The following is a 22,484-nucleotide window of genomic DNA, read 5'->3' on the forward strand; positions in this document are numbered from 1 at the left end:
AAAGGTCTGCTAGAAACCAGATACCAGCTCAATGCTTATCATAAGAGGATCCTATGGTTTTGGCAATCAGGGACTTCGCCCAAATCTGCAAGGAGGAACAGCAGTGGCAAATAGGCATCTGGGATGTGATGGTCCTCATTGCCCTGAAGCTGTAGCAGTGCAGTGATTACACAATGGTCTGACTGGTGGCTGCCATGGAGAGCCAGGCTAGCACCTTCAGGGACTGCTGGAAATACTCACAAACATGCACTCCATTTCCCCAGCCTTCAGCCTTGGTAATGCAGGTGGGGGGAGGGGGGGATGGGAGGGGTGCTGATGTTGGGGAGATAAAGTTGCTGCTGCTGCTAGTTAAGAGCAGTATTTCCTATAATTTTTTTACCTGCTGCATGGGCCTCCAAGGTCAGTACATAGCAGCAACTTTTGGAACCAGAAATTAATGCTGTGATCAGGAAAATCCTCCGAAGGGAGGACCCATTTACTTTGTTCTGACCTTTCATAGCACTGCTGTTATCACGTCCATCACTGGTCAACACTGATCATTAACTGGATCAGCCTAATCACCAATGTAGGCTATAAGTCTCAGACTGAGGGAATTTGTTCGCTGAGTTGGCCGGATGTCTGGTTTATTATGTATTTTGATGCCAGCAGAGTGGGTTCAATTGCCACACTGCCTGAGATTACCGTGAAAGACTCTCCTTCTCAACCTCTCCCTTTGCTTGGTGAATCCGGGTTAAACCATCACCAGTTGTCTCTATCCTGAGAGAACAGCCCTGTGGTCACGTAAGTTTATGGCATCTATAGCTTTATGTTGTTGAAGTAAGTCAAGCTTGTGTACTTTGTAATTAGCATCTCACAAGTACCCTTACCTTGTCCACCAAAGTCTACCATTAAATAATCCAACATGAACGTGATAAATTGGTGCAGCTTTGATAATATTCATGAAGCTCAGCACCACCCAGGACAATGTAGATTCATTGATATTGCAGTATGTACTGTCTACAGCCAGTGTTTCCAAACTCCCAGTGAGATCAAAGGATGATGAATTGGGATCACAAGCTCATATTTTGCTGAGTTAGCAATAATTGCTGCAGAGACAGAAAGTAGACCCTATTATTCTTCAAGCTGTGCTGAACTAAGGTCTGCTGGAAACCAAGGTCCGCTGTACCACCAAGAAGCAAAAGAGCAGCCAGGATTGTTAGAATAACATACCTTCTGAAAGCCTTGTCAAAATGATTGGTTTTAAGAAGAGTTTTAATTGAGTCAAGGGAGGTTGAGAGGCTGGGTGGTTTGGGGAGGGAATCACAAACTTTGGTCAACTTAAGAAAGATTAATTAAACTGTAATTAAGTGTATAGATACTCTGGCATGTGTTGCTTTGTTTTTGGGAAAAGGGTCATTCTTCGAAAGGAAATATACTAAGGGGAGGATGAGGCAACCATGGTTGACACTGGAAGTCAAGGACATCATAAAAGCAAAGGGAAAAAAACAGACAATGTGGTGAAGATTAGTGGGAAGCTGGGCAATTGGGAAGCCATGAGAAAACCAGCAATGGATAACTAAATAAGCAATAAAGGGAGGGAAAATGAAATATGATGGTAAGCTAAAAGGTTGAAAGATATATAAAAAAAGAGAGGCAAGACTGGACATTGGACCACTGGAAAACGAAACTGGAGAAGTAGTAATGCGAAACAAAACAAAGGCTGAACAACTAAATAGGTACTTTGCATCAATTTTCACAGTGAATGAAACCACCAGCATACCAGAGCTTCAAGAAAGTCAGGAAGCAGAGGTGAGTGTAGTGGCCATCACTAAGGAGAAGGTGATAGGGAAGCTGAAAAATTTGAAGGTGGATAAATCACATGGATTTGTCTGGAGGAGTTAGCAGAGGAGATTGTAGAGGCTTTGGTGGTGATCTTTCAGGAATCACTGGAGTCAGTGAGGGTTTGAGAGAACTGGAAAATGGCTAAAGTAGCATCCCTGTTTAAGAAGGGAGGGAGGCAGAAGACAGGAAATCATAAGCCGGTTATCCTGATCTCAGTTGTTGGTAAGATTTTAGAGACCATTATTAAGGATAAGATTGCAAAGTAATTGGAAGTGCATAATGACATAGGGCTGAGTCAGCACAGCTTTGTCAAGGAGATGTCATAGAGTCACAAAATACCTGACAATTCTGCTAGAATTCTTTGAGGAAGTAACAAACAAGTTAGACAAAGGAGAGTCAGTGGATGTGATCTGTTTGGATTTCCAGAAGGCTTTTGACAAGATGCTGCACATTTAGTTGCTAAATAAGATAAGAGACTATGGCATTAGAGGCAAGGAACTGGCATGAATAGACAATTGGCTTACTGGCAGAAAGCAGAGGGGTAAAAAAGTCTTTTGTAGAATGGTGGCCGGTGAACAGTGGAGTTCAGCAGGGGGCAATGTTTGCCCCACAGTATTCACAATGTACTTTAACAATCTGGACGAAAGAATTGAAGGAGAGAGATAATAGGAACTGCAGATGCTGGAGAATCTGAGATAGCAAGGTGCAGAGCTGGACGAACACAGCATGCCAAGAAGCATCAGAGGAGCAGGAAAGCTGACGTTTCTGGCCTAGACCCAAGGGGCAGGTAGTGTTGAGGAGGTGGAGAGGCTGCAGAAAGGCTTGGACAGGCTAGGAAAGTAGGCAAAGAATTAGTACCTGGAATACAATGTGGGAAAGTGTGAGGTTTTTCACTTTGGTAAGAAATATAGAGAGGTAGACTATTTTTGAATTTGTGAAAGGCTTCAGAAATCTGAAGCACAAAAGGTCTTAGGAGTCCTTGTTCAGGATTCTTTTAAGGTTAACACGCAAATTCAGTTGGTGGTTATGAAGGCAAATGTGATGTTAGCAGTAATTTCAAGAGGCCTAGAATAAAAGAGCAGAGATATACTGCTGAGGTTGTGTAACACTCTGGCCCGACCGCATATCGAATATTGAGAGCAGTTTTGGACCTTGTATCTAAGGAAAGATGTGTTGGCATTGGGATCCACAGGAAATTTACAAGAATGACCCTGGGGATGAAGATCTTGTCGTATGAGGTGTGGTTGAGGATTCTAGGGCTGTAACTCAACGTTTAGAAGGATGGCTGGGGGATCTCATTGACACTCACAGAATACCGAGGGGCCTGGATGTAGTGGATGTGGAGAAGACATTTCCACTCATAGGAGAGACGAGGAGCAAATGACCTTGCCTCCGAGTAAGGGGACAACCCTTTAGAACTAGGATGAGGATGAATTTCTTCAGCCGGAAGGTGATTACCTGTGGAACTCATTGCTACAGAGGGCTACGAAGTGTATTTAAGAGAGAGGTGGATAGGTTCTTGATTAGTAGGGGGATCAAGGGTTACAGGGAGAAGGCAGGACAATGGAGTTGAGAAACATATCAGCCATGCTTGAATGGCAGAGCAGCCTCAATGAACTGAATAGCCTAATACTGCTCCTACATCTTGTGGCCTTATGGAAACTCCACAATGATAACATTGATCTTGATTTTGTAAATTTTTGTTGACAATTATTGTTCTATATAGTATAATTTCAAAGACATAGGAACAGAGAAAACTGGAGGGATGGCACAAATATTTGAAGGTGGCAAGGTAAGTTGAGTGGTTGTTAAAATGACATGTGAGATATGGGAGCCTTTGCCTTATTAAGTAAGCATAGAGTTCAAACGTAAAGAGCTTGCCAAATCTTTACAAAGCACTGATGTGAACTCCCTTAAATATAAAATCATCCAGATGATTTAGGATTAACTTTAGTGACAGATAGAATCAATATAATTTTTAAATCAGAAATCTTTGTTCAGGGGAAGCTGCTTAAAGTTAAGATTTCCATGTGGTTGACTCTTAATTAGTATGGAAAAGAATTACCTGTCCAATTAAGGGTGATGAGCAGATTCTCAAAGCTGGATAACCAATTAAGAGACTTTCTAACCTCAGAGATCCAGCCTAGATGCTACAGAATAAGTTGCTTTCTTGAGCCACTAATTTCCTTGTGGTGATACCCACAGAGCCATTAGGGAAGGTGTTCCAAGATTTTGACGTCAGTGCCACGACAAAAGCACTATATTTCTAAGTCAGGATGGTGAGAGGAACTTGCTGGTAATGCTGTTCCCAAGTGTTGGCTGCCAATGTTCTTCCGGAGTTTTGTGGCCAAGGTTTGGAAGGAGTTGTGTTAGGACTCTCAGTGAATTTTAGATCTTGCAGTTGATTCGCACTACAGCCACTGTGCATCAGTGCTAGAGGGAAATAGTGTTATTAGGTGTGATGTTACTGAAGTGGGCTGCTTTGTCCTGGATGATGAGTATTGTTGGCTCTGCACTCATCCAGGAAAGTGGAAAGTATGTCTTTCTTTTAATTCATTCACAGGATGAGGGTGTCACTGCTTAGGCCAGAATTTATTGCCCATCCCTAATTGCCTAGATGACACTTGATAGTCAATTACATTGCTGTTGGCCTGGAGTCACATGTAGGCCAGACCAGGAAAGGAATGCAGTTTTCTTCCTAAGGCACATTAGTGAATCAGGTGTTTTATCCCCAACAATCAGGAAAGCATTCATAGTCTTTATAGGGCTCTTCATTCCAGATTTTTATTGAATTTAAATTCCACCGTCTGTTATTGTGGGAACTGAAACCGGGTCTCCAGAAAAAATTTAACTGAGTCTCTGGATTAATAGTTTAATATTAATATTACTGGGCAGTCACCTCGTGTATTACATTGATTTAGGGAGTCAGGCGATGAGTTCATCACTGCAGGATTCCTAGCTTCTGACTTGCCCTTGTGGCCTCAGCATCCATATACTAATTCCAGTTCAATTTCTGGTCAACTCTAACACCCCAGGATTTGATGGTAGGGGATCTAGTGATGGTGATGCTATAGAATGTTTAATGGGTTGTAGATGGGATGTATGAGGCTGAAGAGAGTTTGGTTGGTTGGAGCTATGAAGAACAAGTGGGTGATACAGTAGAGTAGACTCTTGCATAGCAGGAAAATACATCAAGAGATACTTTTAAGGTCCTTTGACCACATATCCTTGACAGATTAGAACAATTTGCATGAGTTTGTAATGCTGTTATATAGTTTTATGTTGATACAGGTGACGATTGATTTAAATTGATGTAAATCATGCTGTGTCACTGGTCGATAAATGGGAAAATTAAGATCTTTTGGATGCCCTCACCAAGAAATAGTCAAGCCCTACTAGAGCTTCTAATGCCAGAAAAATATTAATCATTCATAACATATTCACGCAAGAGTATAAAGCACAATATTAGACTTCTTCAGAAGGGGTCACTTCCAGACAAATCTGGAGTAATTTAAGCTGGAAACATCTAAGTATTTGATTATTATCAGAAACTAAGGACGGAACACTGAAAATCCTTGAAGTATAGCCTAATGTGCTCAACTTAAGTTAAAAACTGAGCCAGTAATTTGGTTAGGCTAACCTTGTCTGACCTTAAGTAACATCATCCAGAAATGGAAAATTTGAAATAATACCAGAAACTGGTGGAAATATTTTGATTATTATAATTTAGTTCAGATTTTTCACCATATGTCATAAGTAGCTTACTTTTGTAATTGACAATCTGATTTTACACCTTGCCACTTTTCATTTTCATGCAATGAATGTACACAAATGGTATTGCAATTTAATCTCTAAGAAGTAATTTAGAATTCAGAGTTGTCCAAATTATGTAATAAAGCATCAAAAGTCTTCACTATAGTATCAATGTGAACACCATTTCCATGAGACCACAAGACCATAAGACATAGGAGCAGAAATCAGGCCATTCGTCCCATCGAGTCTGCTCCGCCATTCAATGATGCCTGATAAGTTCCTCAACCCCATTCTCCCGCTTACTCAGTTGTGAGTAAAATGCTTTTCTTCATGAAGCTCATGATAATGGTCTTGAATTTCAGACAAAACACCATTAAACCTCAAAGCTTGTGGAGTCACATTCATATATGAGAAGGTTTTGCGTAATGTTGAGCAATTGACACAGCATTTGCTTGAAACAGGGTTGAGGGATGATGCAGTTGCAGAAATGTAATTTATTTCCAAAGGATCTCATTTTATTTCCTATTTTATGGACTCTAGTAATCAAATGTTTTTGTTGCTGACATGTGCCAATAAGTTCTGATTGTGCATGTTGCCCCAACAGCAATGGAAACTGGTATTGGTAAATCAGAAAACCTCGCTTGGTCTTACACATTCGCTTAATTACTCTTTCATTTCTTCTTCATTTAACTTTCTTTGTTTACTAGGTGTTGACGAGTTAATCAATTATTGCAGCACTGCTGAAGAAATAAAGAAAATGTTCTGTTTTTAAAAGAACTGTGGCTCTTGAATACCATACAGAATAATTTATTGCTATTTACCTGATAAATAAGACAAAAAATGTAGCTGAGTGAGAGCAGAATTGGAATCTGGACATAGAATATAGGAGATAATGGATATATGAAGGCTATATGTTCACTACAAAATTTTAATCTCTTACTAGAAATAACTAGCCATTATGCATTAGTTTTGATCCGAAAACCACGTGGACACGGATCACTGTGGAAAACATCATTGGAGAGAGAATATTAGTAGGAATATGAGTTGGATATGTTATAGTATATTACTAAAGAAAAGAAATGTCTGGGTCTACAGGGAGAATATATATGCAGTTCATCAGAAGCCAACAAAAGACAGCCAGAAGGCTTATACATTGTCAACAGTCTTTTAAGTAATATGAGTGGAAATTTGAATTATGAAACAAATGAACTATCACAGCAACAAAAACAGAAAGTGCTAGAGTAATGCTCCTCCACTCCTCCTTGACTCCCAACACCACCTCACCCCTCTACTGAACCTTCCCATGCAATTGCAGGAGGTACAATGTTTGCTCATTTACCTCCTGACTATCCAAGGCCCCAGATGCACCTTCCAGGTGAAGCAACCATGTACCTGCATTTCGTTCAATTGAGTCTACTGTATTTGCTACTCACAATGTGGCCCCCTGTACAGTGGGAAGGTGAAACATAGACCGCTTTGCTGAACACCTACTGTTAAAATGGCCCATAGCTTCCGGTTGCCTGTCACTTCAACACAGCACTGTGTTCCCATCACAACATTTCTGTCTCAAGCCCGCTGTGGTGTTTCTTTTTCCACCTAGGTACCTTACAACTTTCGGGACCCAACTTGAGTTTAACAAGTTCAGAATGTGAACACTCTCCTCTATGTTCATTAACCCTTCTACTAGATACCTGTTTTGTACAGGTTGCACCCAGCACAGCCAACCCATTTTCAATCATTTACCCTTTCTGTTAGTCCTCTACCTAGCATTTATCTCTCTTGGCTTATTATCAGCTATCTTGTTTTTCTCTCTCTCTGGGCCCTGTATCCATGTACTCTCTTCCGCCATCTCGTCATCAGCATAAATGCCATCCTCTCCCAGTTAATTTCAGTTCTGACAAAGAGGCACTGGGGTCAAAACATTAACTCTGTTTTTCTCCATACTGATGCTGCAGATTTTCTGAGTTTCTCCAGCAGTTTCTGTTTTTCTTTCAAATATCCAGCATTTGCAGTTTATTGAAATATCATCACAAGTTCGGTTAAATTTCATCAAGTGAGCGATGCCCACCCTTACTGCCAAATATTTATGTGAAGTGATATGCTAAAACTATTTTGCTAAATTGTGATAAGGCAAAGAAAACTATCCTTGTGAGCCAAACAAAGAAGTAAAAATATATTCATATTGTGGAATAGTAGTCCCAGAGTGAAAATGAAATAGGTAAAGATGGCAGACAAGTCATTATGACAATCAAGTAGATTATAAGTTGTTTTAAATTTTGAAGGATTGTATGTCAGAATTACAAGGATAAGGGATTGTTGAGACATCAGGCAGGCAAGATGTTGGATAAATGATATTTTGTGTACAGCATAAAGACAACTGTTTATTTCAAATTAGCTGCATGAATCCAATTAATGTGATGTCTTTTGGCAGGTTATAAGAAGCCGAGTCCAAAATTATTCAAATCTAATACAAAGCCTGTCAACAGTTTGACCACAACATCAAGCAATAGGAAAATGTAGTGTTGTGCATGAACGATAAAGAAAAGCACTAAAATCTAGAATTCCAATTATGGAACAGTGAGTACAGCCAGACCTTGCACATTGCACATGCCAACAGCAGGGCAGATCAAAGAAATATTGCAGTCAATAAGAGCATAAAATTACAGAAAGGTATGATGATATATTTGAAGATTTACAATGTGTGGCAGGAAAGCAGAGTGTATGACTAATTCACCCAAAAGTTGATTGAGTCACAGCCAGTTAATTAAGAAAAAAAAGTTTAGATCTGCAGGAAACAGACATTTGCAGTGCAGCTGAAGCCAAAATAGGATGGCTGAACACTCATTCAATGTCAGCAGCTTTATAAATGACTGGAATAGAGATGTCTCTTCAAACAGTAAAGCTAATCAGAATTAGTTGGTCAAAACAAAATTTGAAGTTGAAGTTGAGGTTAATTACGTCAAGTGAACAACGTGCAACTGACAGCCAAATATATCTATGTTGTGGTAATTAATAAAATTGTTTTAATTTTATGACAAGAAAAGTAAATAAATCCTTTTGAATCAAACAAAGAACCTAAAGCAAATCATAGCAGTCTGAGGATAAGAATGAGACAATTATTGATGTCACATCGGTGACGATCTGTGACCAATAAGGTATGGTTACAGTTGATTACAGATGCATTCGCCCAACAAAAAAATGCTGTTTGCACTTTGTGGTAAAGTTCATTATGGTTCAGCTGGAATAAAGATAATCAGGTAATGAAGAATGTGAAAGATCCGAGTCATTGGGTTAGGACATAGTAACAGCAGTTGTATAGTGGATGAGTGGAAAAATGTAAATATTAAATTTGAAACATTAAAGAAGAGCTGTAGAGAAGAATATCATCCAACAGAAAGCACTGAGGACATAGCATCATTGTTATCAATGACAACATCTTTATGCTGCTGGTCATAAGTTCTGAGAATGGAAAAGAACAATTACACATCAAAGTTGAACTTTTTAATCCTTTTGGCAGACATGCCCTTTGGCATCACTTCAGCTGTGGAAATTATTGAATACATCATGACACAGGTGCAGCATGACTGTAAAGGAATGAATATGGTAATAGATAATATCCTGAATTTAGGAATGAATGAAAAAAAAGATGCATGACAGAAAAAAAGTCCATAAGCTAAATATGCATGAGTGCTTTTGTACAGTAATATAACCCTGACACATTGAACACATACAAAAGCAATAAAAAAAGGGGGCAACAATCAAATACATAGGGAAACCAGGCATGAAATTCTCCACTGGTATGAGTTACATAATGAAATATTTTGGTAAATTTCTGCCTAACTTATTGGATGTTATTGAACTGCAAACAAATCCCTTGAGGTGAAGAACATGGTCGGAATTTTCATCAGTTGCACTATTTGTGAACGAAAATTAGCCTTGAAGTATGGAACTGTAATCTAATCATTGAAGGTTATTATACATTCTTCCAGCTTGGAAGAACCAACCAATTGTTCTGCTTCTTGAGTATTTATACTGAAACTACGCAGGAATCGTTAAACTTGGGAAAGAGTTCACAGTTCTCATGGATGGATGGAAAAGTTGCTTTCATTATGTATATTTTCTCTGGGAGAATGGCCTTAAGCTTCTGAAGACAATCATGAAAATGCCAGTTCATGAAATCTTACACAATATGCAGATTATGGCGGGAAACTGGTCATCACATGCTTGAATGAAAATTAGAAGTTGGGAAACAATTTTTGAACATGTTCTCCTTCAACTGGTTCCTCAAACCTGGAAGTACATTGGGTGCCAGGAAGAGGGCCAATGGTATGAAACAACTCTAGGAACCTACCAACAACCACCCTCAGGTCCCACAAACATGCTAATCAGGGAAAGTGTTTGCAAGTGCACATGAAATCCTTTGCTTTCTACATAGAGGCACATAATAAAAAAAAGGAAGTTATGATGAATTTACACAAAGCACGAGTATAGTCTCAGCTAGGAATATTGTGTCTAATTGTGGTCATCACACTTTATCAAAAAAGAGAAGGCTTTAGAAAGGGTACACATAGGATTTATAGGAACTTTTCCAGGAATGGGGGGACATTATTTAAATGGGTGGCTGCATTTGATGGCACCAGCACACGTGTGCTACGTGCTGATTTAAATCGTGTGTGCACGTACAACCAGTTTCTGTGGGAATGCAGTCTGGGAGAGAGAGGGATTGGAATTGGAGTGGCGGGAGGGAAGGGTGAAAACATAATATGTTTGAAACTTTGCACGGGCTGGTTTCAGAATGAGCATGTGTATAGTTTTCTTCAGTGGCAGGTTTTGACAAACACTGCCTAAATGCTTTTGGAGAAGTTACAGTTATTTTCCTTAGAGAAGCGGAAGTTTGAGAGGTATTCAGAATCATGAGGGGTCTGCCATTAAAAGACTTTAAGAAGACTGGCAGAAGAGCAAATAATTAAACACTATTATATGCCGTGAATATTCAAGTTCTTGAAAGCTCTGTTTGAAAATATGATGGAGGCAGTTTCAATAATGGTATTCCAGAAGAAATTAGATAAGTCCCTGAAGAGAAAATTGTTGATTATTGGGAAAGGGCTGGGGAGTGGGAAGGGATAAATTGGCCTTAAAGTGAGCTACCCTAGGTCTGAATGTGCTCCTTTTATGTTGTAATCATCCTATGAACCTAGCATCGCTTTTGCAATCTGCTCCTAAATTCGGGAACTGATCTCACTTAGAATATCAATGCTCCACTCAATGTTTTCAAATTTATACTGCACGTAGCAGATCAAAGATAATGTCTTACTTCACTGTTATCCAACGCCAACTGTCCTCCTAGTTCAGGCTGCTGACATTCCTACGTATTGTACCTGATTTGTTTTGACAATGAACCCCCACCATCACAAGTCCAGCTTTAATAGCTGGATTAAGGGGTAGGCCCAGTGGTATTATCACTGGGTTATTAATCCAGAGATCCAAGTAATATTCTGGGGGCCTGAGTTCGAATCCTATCATGGCCGATGGTGGAATTTAAATTCAATAGTAATTTGGAATTAAGAGCCTAATGATGGCCATGGAACCAATTGTCAATGAAAAAAAATCCCATCTGGTTCATTAGTATCCTCCAGGGAAGGGAATCTGCTATCCTTATATGGTCTGGCCCATATATAACTGCAGCATGGTTGACTCTTAACTGCTCTCAGGGCAGTTTTTCCATCAGCCCTTAAAACATTTATTATACATTACTGTCTATTTCCTGTCACTTGTTCATTTTCGTACCCATGTTGCTACTGTCCCTTATTCCACGATCTCTAACTTTGTTTATAGGTCTGTAATGTGGCAAATCACTTTTGGAAGTCCATATGCACGACACCAACTGCATTATCCTTAGCAACTCTCTCTGATATCTCTTCACAAAACTCCAGCAAGTTAGCTAATGCAATTTTGCCTGAATTAAATCTCCTTAATTAAGCAGAAATTCTCCATGTGATCATCTATTTTGATCACTGTATTGTTTCTGGAAGTTTCCCACCTACTGAAGTGGAACTGATTTATTGCTGTTGAGCTCACCTTTACATCCTTTCTCGTTCAAGGGTGTAACATTTGCAAGTCTCCAGGGCCAGCCAGTGGTGCCCACATCCATGAATAAATAATTTTTTAAAAATGACTGATTTTGAAAAGACCCCATTTTGTGAACTGGCACAGAACTCACAAAGGGTCAATGAGCTGAAATTTTATTCTGTTCTCTTTGTGTGGCCTGATCTATATTTCCAGCATATTCTATGTTTAATTCAGATTTTTATTTCAGATTACTTTTGTTGTTAGGCATAGTAGTACATACTTTGAATTTGACATCCCAGTTGATATGTTCCAGTCGGCTATTTTTGAAAATGTGTTTGGAATGCTGTTCTATAACACTCAAAGAAACACTCAGTTGTTAAGGAAATGTAATTGGCTCATTCTGGTGATGTAAGCCAGGGTAAATCCCCATGGAGCGCACTCCCTGCCCAATCTTGATATTAATATAATTATCCTGTTCACACACTGGATAGGAGCCTTTTTTCTCAATTAAAAACTTGCCAGAGTCTGAGTATAAATAATAAGCCTCAAGTGTTACCAGGTTTTGTTTAATTCGGAGCTGAAATGCATACATCATGTTTAATTTTTTGGTTTTAAGTAATTGCTGCTGGGAAAAGACAAAGCTCAATGTATCCTCCTTGTGAGCAAAAGTAAAATGGTTGCTCAGCTGGGCATATACAGCTGAATTAGTTGTCATGAACAATAAGCCCACTAGTACAGCCCTTCAAGTACAGCAGGCCTAAACATAACTATAAGGAGAAGACACAAGGACACTAATCACTTTCTGAGCGAGCAAGCTACTGCAGATGCCTGAATCTGAAATGAAAACAAAAAATGCTGGAAGCCACAAGAGTCAGCTATACTCAAAATGTTAGTTTGCTCTCTCTCCATGGATGCTGCCTGACCCTCGTGATCGCCAGCATTTTTTGTTACACTAATGACTTGCTGGTTGTTTTAAACTCTATGAATTGGAATGCCTGGTAAAAGTGCAGGTGGTGGAAATATAAGCAGTTAGAGTTGTGTCATAGACTTCTAAAGAATTGCAGCCTATTACAAAGGGGGCCAATGGGGCTGCAAATTAATAGCTCTGGATTTGTTGGATTGGAATATCTCTCCAGTGATGGGAATGAGGTCGTCCAGGTTGGTCTCATAGAATATGAGTTCCTGGATAGGGGCTGTTAACCTGGTCCAATTCAGAAGTTCTGGCTGACAGATATAAATAGAGTGTCAGGGGCTCAGTTCGCTTTCGGGACTGGTTCTGTGCTACCTGGGTCAGTGTCCTCTACTATACCCATGTAAATTTAGGGTGACTTGGTCTCAGCATACCAGCTTTCATGTGGTGCAAGGTTAGAAAATGAGACAGCAGAATGACAGTAAAGGAACAGGGTTGGATCATGGCCTGATCAAGTGCAGAGGAGAAATAAATAGAAGGAAAGACATGAAAATAAAAAGTTCTGTAAAATCTCTGTAAGTCAGGCAGCATCTCTGGAGAGATTTTCTGAAGAAGGGTCTAAGCCCGAAACGTCAGCCTTCCTGCTCCTCTGATGCTGCTTGGGCTGCTGTGTTCATCCAGTTCTACGCCTTGCTAGCTCTGGAGAGAAACAGTGTTAACTTTTTGGGCAGATGTAGAAGTACAACACATCAGGTAAATGCCTGCTTTTTGTTGTCGGGTTTCTGAACCATCGGATTTATTGAATGGGTTGAAGGTAATGTGGAGATGAAGTTAATTCTTATGAGTTGTGGCACTAATGAAATGTCAGTGTGTGTGAATAGGCCTCTCACCACCTACTGGTGACAGACTTGATCCATCACTTTAAGGAGACCTTCACCACTGAAGTTTATCTTAACAGCAAAAATCTAATTTTATTACTGCTGACCTGAACAACTTTACCTGGTCACCGCCATTTTTCTCATCATGTTAGGGATTGCAAAATCTAAATGAGTACACACTACACCACACCAGCTGGCGCATAATGTATGGAGAAGTCACCAGGTTAGTTTGTGTTTATTTTTGTGGGACTGGGCGGAGCTGCAGCGCACCCTTGAGCTTCTCCACGAAATCTACTTTGGCCACTGCTGCTGCCAACTGCCTCAACTCCTCCTGAGGTTTGTTCCTTTCACTGCTTGGCACACAAGTTCACACAGGGTCAAAACCTAACCCATAAACATAGGTGAATTAATAAATAAGGAACCAGATCGCTACTTGCAAGTGCCCAGGTTGAAACATCCAACAGCATGACGAATATGAATATTGAAGGCGTAAACTGTTCAAATTAATTTGTTGCAGCTTCACAATTAAGGGATTTTATTATGCTTCAAAGCTGGACAATGGCCACATTTTCTAAAATAAATGCATTTTATATGTATTTTTATGCAACAGTCTCTTTTTTACCAAAGCATACCTTAGGAGTTGGAATTTTCTTGACTGGTTTAGTCTTAAACAGACGCTTAAGTGTGCCATAAAACCTTCTTTGATCTTCAGTTAGAACTGTAACTAAAGCTCCTTCTTTTCGTGACTGCAAAAAAAGCAAAAGAAAATTCAGAAATGCATAAACTAAGACAAAATCTTTACCTATCACACCAGATAGTTCAGCTCTGATTAGATCATTTTAACAAAATATTGTCTGCCTGTTGAGGTACGTGCAATTTCTGCTGTATTTAGTTTATCAGTACTCCCAATGATAACATCCTTGGCAAAGCAAAATGTGTCTGTTTTCAATTGCTAAATCATATAGGACAATCCATCATTAAACCCAATTCTCAATGTCAGCATAAATAAACAAATGAGATTAAACAATGCAAATGAGGTGATTCAAAAAATTAAACAAATTGTAATTACTGCTGTTAAGTTTCACATCTGGATTCAAATGAAGAAAAATACGATATAACTGACTGATATTAGCAAGATTTATGTGTATGCATTGCTTTGTTTTCTGGATCAGTGCACTAACACACAGGAAATGGTACTTCTCAGAACAAGTCTTAGGAAGAAATCACACAGTAATTATTCACCTGAATTTGAGGAGAGTGGAACAGTTCAATATGCTGAGGTATGGTGGTATTCAGTTCCTCCCAATTCCTACTTGTCTAAGGCCCTGCTTGACTTTTCTTAATGTCTTCCAGCCTCTTGCCTTTCTGTTCATGAGGAAAAGCAAACTTCTGTTTTGGAGACATTTTTCAAATGACAGCAACGCCAATTGACCTCTCAATGGCATCACAATGGGAGTACCTATCAAATCTCAATGCTTTAGAAGTATCTTAATCTCTGCATAGCATTGCATGAGGAAAAGACCTTTGAGGGTGACGTGAAACTGGCATTGCTGGCTTGATCACAAGATGATGGTACTAGCTATTTTTCAGGGTTTGGTAAACCCAGTTGGTAATGATTATGGTATTCTTTCCTTTCATAACATTGATCAGCAGAGGGTTGTTTTACAATGAATCAAACTTTAGAATCAGCTGTTAGGAGATTAGAGTCTACCTTGAAACACATATTCTCCATTTCATTGACACAGACAAAATATATAATTCTGGCCAGTCTGCAGTGTCAAGTTTATCATTCAGCTGTCAAAGATAAAAACTATCCCTGGGGGTTTTCAATTTTTCTGCTCTAAATTCAAGGCATGTCTTAAGTAATGTTTCCAAAGTGAAAGATACAGAAGTGATTACAACAAACAAAAATTTCTTTTTAAGTGTCGTCCTTTGGGCCCTGATATTTATTGGAGGGTGAGGAAGGGCATGAGGTAAGGTTTTTAGTAGCTGGGATATATGGAAATGTGGGTGATTTTGAAACTGGGGCTTCATTTCAATTTTTTTGTCTCCATTTCAGAATTGACAGCCCGTCAAGTTGAAAGAGATAATCGAAGTAATTGCATAGCTGTGGTATTTGGCATACACCATGTGGTCAAACTGTTCTTCATCCACTTAAAAAGGTGTGACTTGGTAAGTTGTGGGAATTTTCCTATCGGAAGCGATTGCAATACTGTGTGCAAACTTGAGGAAGCAAGAATTTATAATTCTGTTCGCATTTTAGTGCTTGGTACAAGTTAATGCGGAAAAAACAAACTTAAAACCTACTAAAGGTAACTACAATTAAATAGAAATAGTAGTATAAATAGAATTTAAAAATAAATAATAATTTGTTAAATTATTCTTTTTACCCAGTTAAGTTAATTGATAAAATTAAATTGATTAAATTAAAGTAAATGGATTGATTACTTTGGATGTTAGTGAACTAGGTTAGTGTCTCTTTATCCTTGACCAAGGATGGGCCCCCTTGTGGTCTAGCCAGCAACTCCTTCATCCTGTGAATGAATAAAGATTCACCCAGTATACACTAAGTGCAGTGCCAATGAAATATGTGGAATTGTTTTTAAAAAAGTCCATTCAGAAAGCTTCTTTTGGAGAGTAACTGCTGCACCGAGAGCCCTCTAAGATCTGTGAAACATGAGTTAAGGAAAATCTGGTCTGGTTCCATTAAAAGTGAGGTCTAGGATATGTCTGCTCCAGCCGTGGAGCTGCCAGCTTTTGTGCAGTTTAAATTTCCACAACAACAGAAGCTGGGATGCTGGGAATAAGTGCAGCAGGATTTCTGGACATTTCTGCACTTTTTTCTTGTCATTGCAGCCTATTTCTCTGCCTCCTTCTCCTCCTGTAAGGTATTTATCAAAATCATCTTGTCATAAATCTGTTTCCTCAATCTGATATTTCCTTACATTTGATTCGTCTGCCTCAGCAAACAAATGTTTTCAGTGGTATGAAATTCCTGCATTTGTCGAGCAAATATGAAAAAAGCTCACCACAGAAAGTTGGAAATTTACTATTTCAGTCTTATTATGATTGTGAATGGCATGACTATTCTTAATTAACACTAAACAATTTCACTGTCAGTGGAAATTCACTGTTACAAGTATGAATTGTTATTCCTTTAAAGCTTAAATGCTCATGAAGTTTCTTTTAAAAGCATTTTCTTTCTATCTCTTTCCCCCTCTCTTAAACCATTTTTTCTTTTCCATCTCTTGATTTTGCTTTCTGTAGTTTTGAAGACATTGACTCCAATACACCAGTGGGCAATTCCTCTCGTGATTTTGTGTTGCTCATTTACAATACTTCTGATTGGTTAAAGAAACTCTGATATCTCAGGATACCCGAATGGCAAGGAACATCTTTTGTTGTTGAACATCAAAACAGAGCCACTATTTGTGCCGTACAAAGACTAGTCCTAGCTTGGATCAGACAGTTCTGCAAATCCATGCCTCGGTCTGCATTACAAACGCCTAACCCTCCATGCCCTTTGAGCTGCCTACTCACTCGCTTGGGACACTTCCAACCTACTCTATAAATCGTAGAATTATCTGTTATGTATAAATTATGACCTAATGTTATTTAAATAAAATAATTTGTGCCTGCAAAACACATGCAATGAGATAAACCACTGCTACCCCATGTTATTCTTCAAACTAAGGGGATGCCACTGTAAATAAAATATACTAAACTAAATACACTGGTTTATGAATGCAATTTAAATTTTAATGTTAGTGAAGAATGATTGCCTTTCTTTTACACATTGGAAAATGTTAGATACTTAAAACTCATTTCAAGTATGCAGCATGTATATTTTCAATTTTTTATCAACATCGCTGAATGTCTTAGTTATCTCACAAGAATTATCATCACATGTAACTAATTTTTGTCTGACTTCAGTTAATATTACTTAATAAGCACAATACCACGATACTATGATGCAGTTAGAATCTTAAAATGAATGGATTCCCAAGCTTGTATCTCTAATTGTGTGAGGCATCTGCAACTTAGAAATTTGATTAGAAGGTAGTTGCTATTTTAATTATGCATATTAAAAAGTAATTTTTAAAGTCACATGTCATTTTTGAACCATTATCTTTTACGCAAAGTTCATGACAAAGGAAAACATACTCATTTACAGTACTCACCCTTTTATGCATCGTGTTAAAGTTATCAATAATTATACCAATGAAAAGATTCAGTGTGAAAAAAGTTCCAATTACAATAAAAGCTACAAAATAGAAGAGGCTGTATGGGTTTGCACCCATTTCGGGCTGAAGGTCAATCTGCAGAAGACATTTCAAATGTTAATGTGAATGCACAGTAAAACTGTCAATATTTACATTGCAAGATTAAAAAAAAATCTAAATTTCCACAACTTATTTTCAAATGCCAAACTGTTAATATTCCTCTTTGGCAATCTCAAGGCAGGAGAGGCAACCTTCACACTGTTGATGGGACCCTCTAGCATACAAGCTGCTGGTGCTACATTTAAGCCAAGCTGCATTTCACTTTAGAAGCTACAAATCAGGAGCTATCTCACACACTGGAGTCTTAAGGATGCCAAAATGCCTCAGATAGAGAGCCTGACCTCCTCACCTTTCTTTCTAGATAGCTACCTGGATGGGATGTTTGAGAGGATGGCCATTGTTTGCCAATTGGACCACTATAAGAGGTTAAGACACCATACACAGCCAGCTTAGACTGATAGCTGCCTGGGTCAGTGATGTCTCCAGTTTTAGATGTTATGCGCAGCAGTGCAGGAAAACATCGATTTATGATTTGGGCTGGGCAAGGGGTAAGGGGCCTCACACTCACTCAAAATCTGCTACTACACACCAACATTACCAATACTCATGGACTGCCGACCTCACTACTGCAAGTAACATCTTCACTTCAAGGCTCTCTTTCCACAACCACTAACTCACCCTACCCTTTAGCTAAAATATTACTCAATCTATAGAGGCTGGCAGCTTCCAATTAAGTCCAAACTGAGTAAGCTGTAAGAAATGAACTAAGAGCTGTAAGGTGCATCCCATGTAAATGTATGAGATGTTTGTATGTCCCTGTGCATAAAGTGACCTGGCAGCAGCAGGCTGATCAATGCTGTTCCTGAGCTCCAAAGTGAAGTTTGAAAGAGTTGATTTAGATACTGAGTTGGTCCCAGATTACCCAAGATAATGTGGTAATCTGGGCCCAGCTCAGTATCCAATTCAACCTTTCTGGACTCATTGTTTACTGATGCTGACTTCAGTGGACAAGGAGTAGAAAAGAACATTGTCTGTGGAGTATTCAAGGACATGCTTGTGAAGGAACATAATAGTAGAAGCTCTGAGAAACACGTGGCAAGCTGTTTCCACCAGGTAACCACTTTGACTTTCAAGTCAGGAAATGTTACTGTCTAGTTTCTCCTTCGGAGGGGAAGGGAGAACTGCAAACTGCACAAAATGAGCCAGTTGGAGTGTTAATGAGATGCATATAAATGGAAATAAAACAGTTACCACTTATCACTGGGATTCTGATCTTGCCAATGAAATCTTCACAGAAAAATTGAAAAAATTGAAAACTGAAAAAAAAACTTGCACTGGGAAGTAGATTCTTTTAATCTTACTGTATTTTCCCCACATTTCTCACCATTGCCTACATTGCTCAAGGCATGAGTAAATTCCATCTTCATTTCCTTCATTGATTCTAACAGCGCAGCCTCAATAGGTGCCAGACATTGGTTTTGTGATTTGCCAATTGAAAGTTGCCTTCTTGCCCACCTCAACTAACTCCTCTAGAAAGTGAACCGCTGGCTAAACAGAGGCAAGCAGGATGATTCTCCTGAGCCTGTCTTCACTTTGACAATTCCAGTGCATTCAAGGCTATCATCCAGAAACACAATTTTCAAAGACAGCAAGTAAAAATCCCAGCCCAGGAGTCAGCCATAAGGATATTGTTTATATGAAGTAAACACAATAACCCCCGTGCGATAAGAAGCAGGTGTTGTTTTCTGTACTGCTATGTTGTGTGCTATTAAGGAGATATTTTCAAAATTTAAAGGTTGTTGGTCAATCAGTCAAACTCTGCCAATAGACACTTTTTAAATGCACCTTCTGTCTTGATGTTATTTTTACACATTTGTAGAGGATTTAATGCCAGCTCACTAGTTATCCTTGGTCCTGTTCAATATCTTGACATCTTAATATATTGCACTTGTGGACACTAGAAAGGAGTTCCTTGAAATGCTAGATGTTTTTCAATGTTGCAACTTGCTTTGCTCTAATGGAAATTCTTATTCTTCTTAAAGACCACTATAACTATTTTTGCTTTTCTTTGCTGAGACTATCAAATCCATCTTTGCCTCAGTGCGTTTTGTTTCCATCAGCATACGCATTGGCCTACTAACAGTCTTCTGCCATAGTGTTCATTGTGGCCATGAGGGCACACGTGGTAGATTTCATGTTGTCCTTTACTTATTACTTGATGTTTAAAGGCAGCGCAGCTTGTATTCCCCCATGCTGTGGTGCCCAATACTTGCATCTCTCACCCACCTACAGAGATTATTTTTAGTAAGTAATTTTAACAAGGACAAGTGCAGTAGCAGGATATAATGTCATACCAAAGTAATTTAAAGGACACCTTTGAGAAAATTATTGCTTATTGACGAAAGAAAAGTTATGGGTGTGATATGTTTAGCTGTCATCAAGGAGGAATAAGCAGGTTGGTCAGAGACTCTTGACAGAATGGACCAAAGGTTGGAGAAGTCTATCACATCTATACTGTTCTGGCTCTGGCATGTGTGCATCTGCGTGACTCCATTGATAGACATGGAGTCCTGGGTCCAGCACATGGAATGCTGGTGGACATGAGCACAGAGCTGCATACCACTGCTGCAGCTGTTGATGCTCAGCACCAGAATGATGAGGGAATGTGACCTCACAAGGAGACAGGGCTGTAAGTGGCAAATGCCAACCACAGGAGGAATTGGAGTTAGGTCTGTCAGAACTTTCTTCACAGGAGACTCCAGAGATGCCTACCCCCACTATCTCCATATTCTAGCAACACCCAACTCTATGGGAGATCAGGCCAAGGAGGGTGTGATTGCATCTGGCAAGGATCCTCTGAGCAAGTTTGGACCCTCCAATCACAAGTGGTGCCAGGTTGCCCATCCAAATCTTCAAAGCCAACAGAGTCCACTATTGGTCACACACCAGCAACTTAGCCATGGACTCCGGTACTGCACCAAGGTATGGTGGGAGGGAGCAGAGAAGAAAACTTTCTGCGAGTGCTTAGGTGGCACAAGTGACAATTCATGGTAAACAGAATACTGCATTTGTAAATATACATTCATTTTACATCACTAGCTGTGATCAACTGTCATTTCAGGCTGGAGATGTTACCCATTTTAAGATTATGTATGAAACTGGAAGATTTGCAAATGGATTTTAACATAATCATACCAAACAGCATAATGTCAAGGAATGAAAATAACCAGCAGTAATATAAAATATAAACTAAGTGTTACAGGACACAAAATTTATAGACTTACCCCACGAGTGTCAGCAGCATTTGCCATAATTTCTAGCCAGCCCTCAAATGTTGCCTGTAAATATAAAAAATAAGTACACAGTGATGTGAGTAACATGGATTTTGTAAGCATTTTAATATTATACCTGAAACTAACTTTTCACATGGAGAAATATTTCATTGTTGAAGTAATTTTTCTGAGGCAAGGTCATTTCCCATCTCTCCAAGTGTTACCATTATATTCTGTTTGTATTTCAGATTTCCAGCATCCACTGTGTTTTGCTTTTAGGATTCTTCTTGGCACCTAAGTTCCAGTCTTTCTAAATTCCTATGACTTGTACAGCCAGGTTATGTTAGGTATTACATCTAATCCTGCAGGTTATAGATAAGTGATGCAAACTACCTTTTCCTTGTTTGAGGTATGCTGTAATAATGCTTACTCAGTTAAAAGGCATTGAGAAAAGCCAAAATTTCAAACCCACAACTTTTGGAATCAGGTAGTCAAGCAATATTATTAGGTTCAGCACTTTTTCATCTCTTTTTCACCAATTGCTTGTTTTTCAGTCTGTGGTTAATGGCCTGTTGCCTAACGTAAAGATAGACTTAGTTGGAGTCCTTGGTTGTAGGCTCTTAATAACCTACTTCAAAGGGTCTTCAACTAGGCTTCAAAGAGTCTTCTCAAGATGATGTCAATTTGGCTAAATTCCACAAATTTCAAATATGTGCCCAGTTACATTCTACAAATTTTCAGACAGGTTATTCATACCTAGACTGTCCAAGTTAGAACTGCACCAAGGAGTGCCGATCTTAAAATGAACATTTGAGATGAAGCTATAGAAACAGGAAACAATCCAATTTCCCAACAATGATGTTGTTATCCCTTAACTGAAGATATCTTCTTCAGATAATCAATATTGTGCCATTGGGAGTTGATTTTTATTGCTCTAACACTAATATGAGGAAAAAAAACACTTGTGAACCAAGAAGAAGCAGAGTACAGTGATGAGGAATAAGTATATTAATGAATAAAAAGAACAAAGTGAATGATGTAATCAAAGTAATTACAATGAGTTGACATTTAAAGGAGAAATGAATTAGTTGATTAATGAGAAATTAGTGTTACAAAAGAATGAAATTTGTTAAAAAAAATGTTCTTATGACAGGTCCACTTATCCTAGAAGTTGATCCTAGGTGAAACTAAATGGATAGCGGCCTTGTCTGCTAACCTACACAAGTCAGCCTGCCAAGCAAAGCAGGACAGCAGAGATTTCTTTTTAAACACTTGCCACCAGCTTCAGTAGGTTTTCATGTTTAAAGAGGGAGGGATTCGAAAACTCAGATCATGTCACTTCTTAACAAGCCTCATCCAATGTGTGCCACATAAATCTGTGACTCCAATACTACAAGTTAAGGACCTCAAACCAGCCACCAGGAAACCTGTCTGATCTCAGTACTAAGTTCAAATTGCCACGATGAACTCAGGCTTCTTACACGTGAGAGTCACAGCC

The 22,484-nt window shown here is 39.0% G+C and overlaps 1 protein-coding gene across 1 annotated transcript in view; it reads right to left on the reverse strand.

Moving 5' to 3' along the window:
- The window catches only part of LOC125452752 (sodium channel protein type 2 subunit alpha-like), a 160,643-nt gene that overhangs the window by 9,961 nt on the left and 128,198 nt on the right, over positions 1–22,484 (reverse strand). The window contains exons 19-24 of the mRNA XM_059639681.1: positions 20,999–21,052; positions 17,613–17,750; positions 14,064–14,177; positions 12,163–12,328; positions 9,058–9,115; positions 2,680–2,773 (exon numbers count right to left, since the gene is read on the reverse strand). Coding sequence (XP_059495664.1) covers positions 2,680–2,773; positions 9,058–9,115; positions 12,163–12,328; positions 14,064–14,177; positions 17,613–17,750; positions 20,999–21,052 — 624 coding nt within the window. The remainder of the gene's footprint in view (positions 1–2,679; positions 2,774–9,057; positions 9,116–12,162; positions 12,329–14,063; positions 14,178–17,612; positions 17,751–20,998; positions 21,053–22,484) is intronic.

The sequence above is a fragment of the Stegostoma tigrinum genome, chromosome 1 (assembly GCF_030684315.1).
Source record: "Stegostoma tigrinum isolate sSteTig4 chromosome 1, sSteTig4.hap1, whole genome shotgun sequence".
NCBI lineage: Eukaryota > Metazoa > Chordata > Chondrichthyes > Orectolobiformes > Stegostomatidae > Stegostoma > Stegostoma tigrinum.